The 4,765-nt window shown below is 43.9% G+C and overlaps 1 protein-coding gene across 1 annotated transcript; it reads left to right on the forward strand.

The window, feature by feature from the left end:
• The first annotated feature begins 3,614 nt into the window (after positions 1-3,614).
• On the forward strand, positions 3,615-4,538 carry LOC136852261 (uncharacterized). The gene is made up of 2 exons (XM_067126715.1): positions 3,615-3,828; positions 4,036-4,538. The coding sequence occupies exons 1-2, from the start codon at positions 3,615-3,617 to the stop codon at positions 4,536-4,538; spliced, it is 717 nt and encodes a 238-aa protein (XP_066982816.1).
• The last annotated feature ends 227 nt before the right edge of the window (positions 4,539-4,765 follow it).

Below are 4,765 nucleotides of genomic sequence, written 5' to 3' on the forward strand. Positions count from 1 at the left end.
TTGCCCGTGCATTGTAGATTTAAGATTTTGTACTCGTCATATTCTACCATGGTTAACCTAGCACACTCTGAAACTAGCCCAGTCTTTTCCTCGTCACAATATAAGAACATTGCAAGTTCTATTGAACAAGTGCCTATTGTTTTAATTTAAAAAGCATAAGGTAGGCTGTGGGCAAGGTTAGCCTCTAAGGACTCCTCTCACCACTACCCTTCTGGGTAAGCCCTTAATTCCTTTCTTTGTCCAAGTGACTGCCATAGACCTTGATTTCAGATGCTGTTCTGTCAGAGATGCTAATCTCACCTGAGGCAAAGGTGGCAGAGGAGACAAGTCAAAAGAGAAAGCGACTCCTGTGCCTAGCAGACCCATGTGTCCGGCACCATCTTTAACACCTGGGTAAAGAGGACCTCACGTCCCACGTGCATAACCCACATAGAAAATGGGATCCCGCTACCATACACTGCCATCTACAAAGAGCAGGATTGTAATCCTCAAACGAGATAAAGGGCACCACATGGGCAGATTGTACTTAGATGATGCTGGAACCTCAAACTAGGACACTTCCACCCTCCCTTTTGCTCCCTTGAGCTGCCCCTTGCTGTCCCCCTGTGGCTTCCTAGAGCCTGAGTTACCTTTGTTGTGAGGCCCTTTCATACTACCCTCCATTGCTGATGTCCCCAAAGACAAAAAATCCATCTCCCAACGAAGGTAATGTACCAGAGTCAAGGTTCTTATGTCAGTCACATTCCTGTAAATCTTTTTTTATATTTTTCCATTTCCTTTCATAGTGAGACCTGTATTGCTTTTATTTTGTGTTATGTTAATTTACAAATCAGTGAAGAAATTGTAACGCAGTTGTCTAAAATTATAGTTCTCAGAATCAAGCACTTTTCTTGGCACCTTCTGTACAAATCCTCAGTTCCTGGATCAAAGCTCCTTACTGCAGCTAAGAAACAACTTGTGCTCTCGATTACAGATAGGAGTTAGCATGCTGTGGATTGATCATTTGTGTGCACAGTTTAACCACTGCATCTTCTCTACAAATTTGAAAGCAGGCCCCTTTTGAGTTTCTTCAGAGAATTAACCATTTGTTTGTAACACTTATTATATGGCAGGACTTTGTTCCCCTGTCCTTATTTACTTTTCCATTCTTCTGATATGTGTTTTTTCTAATGTAAATGCAATTAATTAAGTGAAACCTAAGTGTTTACCTAATAACTTCCCCTTTGAAGAAGGCCATACTCAGCAAAACTCCTTTAAAATAGTTTTAATTGAATATTTATTATCAGAGTCAGATTTCACCTGCCCAAGGAAAGTTCCCATAGGTTTCAGCTTACAATCGTATCAGTGGCGACATTTTGCGCAGATTGCACAGATCATCTTGCAATTGTCCTTGCAACCCTGCAATCACAATTATCAGCTGAATAGGTTTGCTAGAAGCTGGTTGCAAGATTAGAAATGAACCTTTTTGACTAGTGTAAAGTTCCCCCTATAAGTGCACAAGTGATCCAGTTCCACAGTAAATACACTGTTGTTATCTTTATTTTATGTTAGGTAAGACCAAAATCGTGACTGAAACAGAGTTAAGAATTTGTTAGCCAAACGTGCATGCAAGCCAGTTATAGAGAAGAGAGAGTTATTAACCATTCCACAAGCTTTGATGGCTAACTTATGGTAGCTTGCATGTCCTTCACGATAGGATAATTAGGCAATGTAAAAAGTGAATTTAGATGTATTCAAGAGGAAATAGTAGGGTATTTCCTTTCCATGTGATTCAGCAATTTTTTCATTCGAAAACTTATTTAGGAACACAATAGGAGCCACAAGGGTTACTTGTCCAGCAAATTTTCTTGTATCGCTGGAGTTATTGCTTTACTCTCTCTCTCTCTCTCTCTCTCTCTCTCTCTCTCTCTCTCTCTCTCTCTCTCTTTTAGAGGTTAGGAATTCAATATGCATGCATATTGCCCTTTCACTGTCAAGTAATTTTTATTATGGCATAAGATTTCGTTCTGGCCACTTGAGCCAACATTTATGTCTAGCATTTGCATTCGTTTAATTCCTTACAAAAACACTGCACGTGATAAATTCCATTCCGTTTATTTTTCTAGTAAGAAAGCCATAAGAGGAAAACAGCAACCTTTTTCATTTATTTCCCAGATGAGAGGAACTTTCCCAGAATTACAAGGTCGTTTCTCAAAATCATGTTTTACATTGAACTTCGCTTATGATCATGTGTTTGCTCACCATTCATTCAGCTGAGACGACCTTGTGGCTGACAGCCACCCGTCATAACAAACCCTCATGTGCTCTCAGTAGACGTTAACCCTTTTGTGTTTGTTTGTCGTTTCCCTTGTCATATTCTACCATGGTTAATCTCGCACACTTCAAAACTAGCCCAATCTTTTCCCTGTCACATCTTATGCATTGTATCCTTGGCTGAGAAGCCGCCAGATTGTTTACTCACGCAATCTAATTGCATAGAAATCAGTTCAAAGTGCCCAGAGCAATACATTCCATAAACCTTATCATTTAACTGCCAGCCAGATCCAACATCTCTAAGCAAATCATTATTTAAGGCTTGCATTAAACATTGTGCTAAATCTAAGTCCATCCGAGACTTCTTATCCGTTCATTCGAACATTCCAAGTCCTTATGGGACCCCTTATCCTTTCATTGCGAACAAATCTAAGTCCACCCAAGACCTCTTATGCATTCATTTGAAGAACCTATGTCCATCCGAGACTTCTTATCCATTCAGTCGAACAATCCAAGTCCTTACAGGACCCCTTATCCATTCACGGAACAACCTAAGTCCATATGAGGCCTCTTATCCATTCATTCAGGTACTCCACATCCTTACAGGACCCCTTATCCATTCACTTGAACAATCCAAGTCCTTACAGGGCTCTCAGCAGTATTTGTTCCCTCATAAGAAAATGGGATGAAGCTTAACTTGAAGCCTGGCTAGACCATATTGAAAAGGTCTTGGAGACCTATAAGCCTCTCCTGAAGAAGTGTCCTTGATCCTGGGGAAGCACCTCGAGGGAAAGGGTGCCCTCATTCAATGCTCTCCACCCTGAGGATCAAGGAAACCTTGCCCTCGTCTGCCAAGCCATTGTAAAAGCCTTTGAAATCACTCCTGACTGATGTAGGAAGCAGTGGAGAAACATGCCAAAAGAAGTGGGCCAAACCTGGTCCAAGTGGATCTTCAAGAAAACCCAAGCCTTAAAATGATGGCTAGACACTCTTAAAGCCACTAGTGTGGAGGACATCTTCGAATTTATCAGCTCGAGGACTTCCTATTCTATGTCCCTCCAGCTCTCACTACTCATCTGTGTGATAAGGCTCCCCAGACGATGTCTGAGTGCTGTTGTTTGGAGAACATCTGGGACACCAACCATCCTCATCTTAGTTCCCATGGACGAAAGTTATACACCTCATTGCATGCCTCAAACAACTCTCAAGAATGGACACCCCCAAAGAAATCAGTGTGTGGACACTGTAAAAGAACAGGGCACCCCACTGAACATTGCTGCTTAAAGGCTGAGAATCAGCCAGAAACTCCCTCTAAGTCCTTAAATGGGACAACACCCCAATGAACCAACACTGGCTCTTGGATGAAAAGCAAAGGGCCTGCCCCCTCCGGTGGGACAGTGCCAAGCAAAGATTATAACAGAAATTATTGCCCCTCTTGCAAAGTTTATGGGCACTCTGCCCAGTGGGCAAAATGCCCTAATAAATCAAGTACACCCACCATTGCTTTGGCAGTTACAAACCCAAAGTCCATAGACCCTTCAGCTGAGGGTCCCACATCTGTGGCACCTTCTCAAGGTAGCTACCCAGCACGCCAGGTCTCAGCATTTGATGACACTGGTGCACAAATCTCCCTCATAAGGAAAGATATGATCCCCTACGGGGCCACCATTAATAGTCACCAATTTATCACTATAGAGGGAATAAATCGCTTGAAGATGGTTCTCCCCACGGTCAAATTGAGGGTCACAAGACCCCACAGATCTAAAATCTGAACTCTTGCAGTAGTTATTCATCTTCCTGGAGGTTATGACCTCCTCCTGGGACAGGACCTTCAGTCCCCTTCTAACTTACGAAAATCCAAGGGTCCTAACCCCTACAAAACTAAGTCAAGACCTAAGAGCCCTCAGGGACCTACCTTAAACCCGCTGTCAGTGCCACTTGATTGCCCCAAGCAGCGCCAAGCTCCATCCGCTTCGAGCGACAAGCCTTTAACCAGTCCAGTTCGAGCTCCAGGCCCTGCCTCTGTACCAGGGCCAAGGCGCACCCTGAATCTCCCTTCCAGAGATCCCAAACTTGACTCCAAATCTCTGCCAGTGCCACTTACATGTCCTAGTCAGTACCATGTTCTGCCCATCGTTGACATCCAAGAAATTCCAGAATTGGCTCCTGTGCCTGGACCTGCCTCAGTGCCAGTGCCAGAGCATGCCATAGATCCTCCTTCGAGAGATCCCAGTCCAGATCGACTTTCTTTCCCCTGCTTGGCACCGCTACCACCACCTGTATGAGAGCCAATACTCAGGTCCCCTCCAGATTCCTCCAACCACAGCAGAAGCTCACCCAAAGGTGCTGCCTCGCAACCCATGCCTAAGCTGGTGACTATGACCTGCGAGCCTCTCACATCCACCATGACCTCTTCCTCTCTTTCCCAGTCCTCCACAGACTCGATTACGAGTAAGGATTCTGTCAAATCTCAACTGGCCAATGAGCTGCTATGACGTATGGCAGAGCTTGA

This window comes from Macrobrachium rosenbergii, chromosome 25, assembly GCF_040412425.1.
Source record: "Macrobrachium rosenbergii isolate ZJJX-2024 chromosome 25, ASM4041242v1, whole genome shotgun sequence".
In the NCBI taxonomy this organism is placed as follows: domain Eukaryota; kingdom Metazoa; phylum Arthropoda; class Malacostraca; order Decapoda; family Palaemonidae; genus Macrobrachium; species Macrobrachium rosenbergii.

Excerpts from the sequence above, each read along its gene's own strand:
- LOC136852261 (XM_067126715.1), top strand. The coding sequence starts at position 3,615 with ATGAAAAGCAAAGGGCCTGCCCCCTCCGGTGGGACAGTGCCAAGCAAA. Across the intron at positions 3,829-4,035 it reads ATCTGTGGCACCTTCTCAAG|TAGTTATTCATCTTCCTGGA; the intron begins GTAGCTACCCAG and ends GAACTCTTGCAG.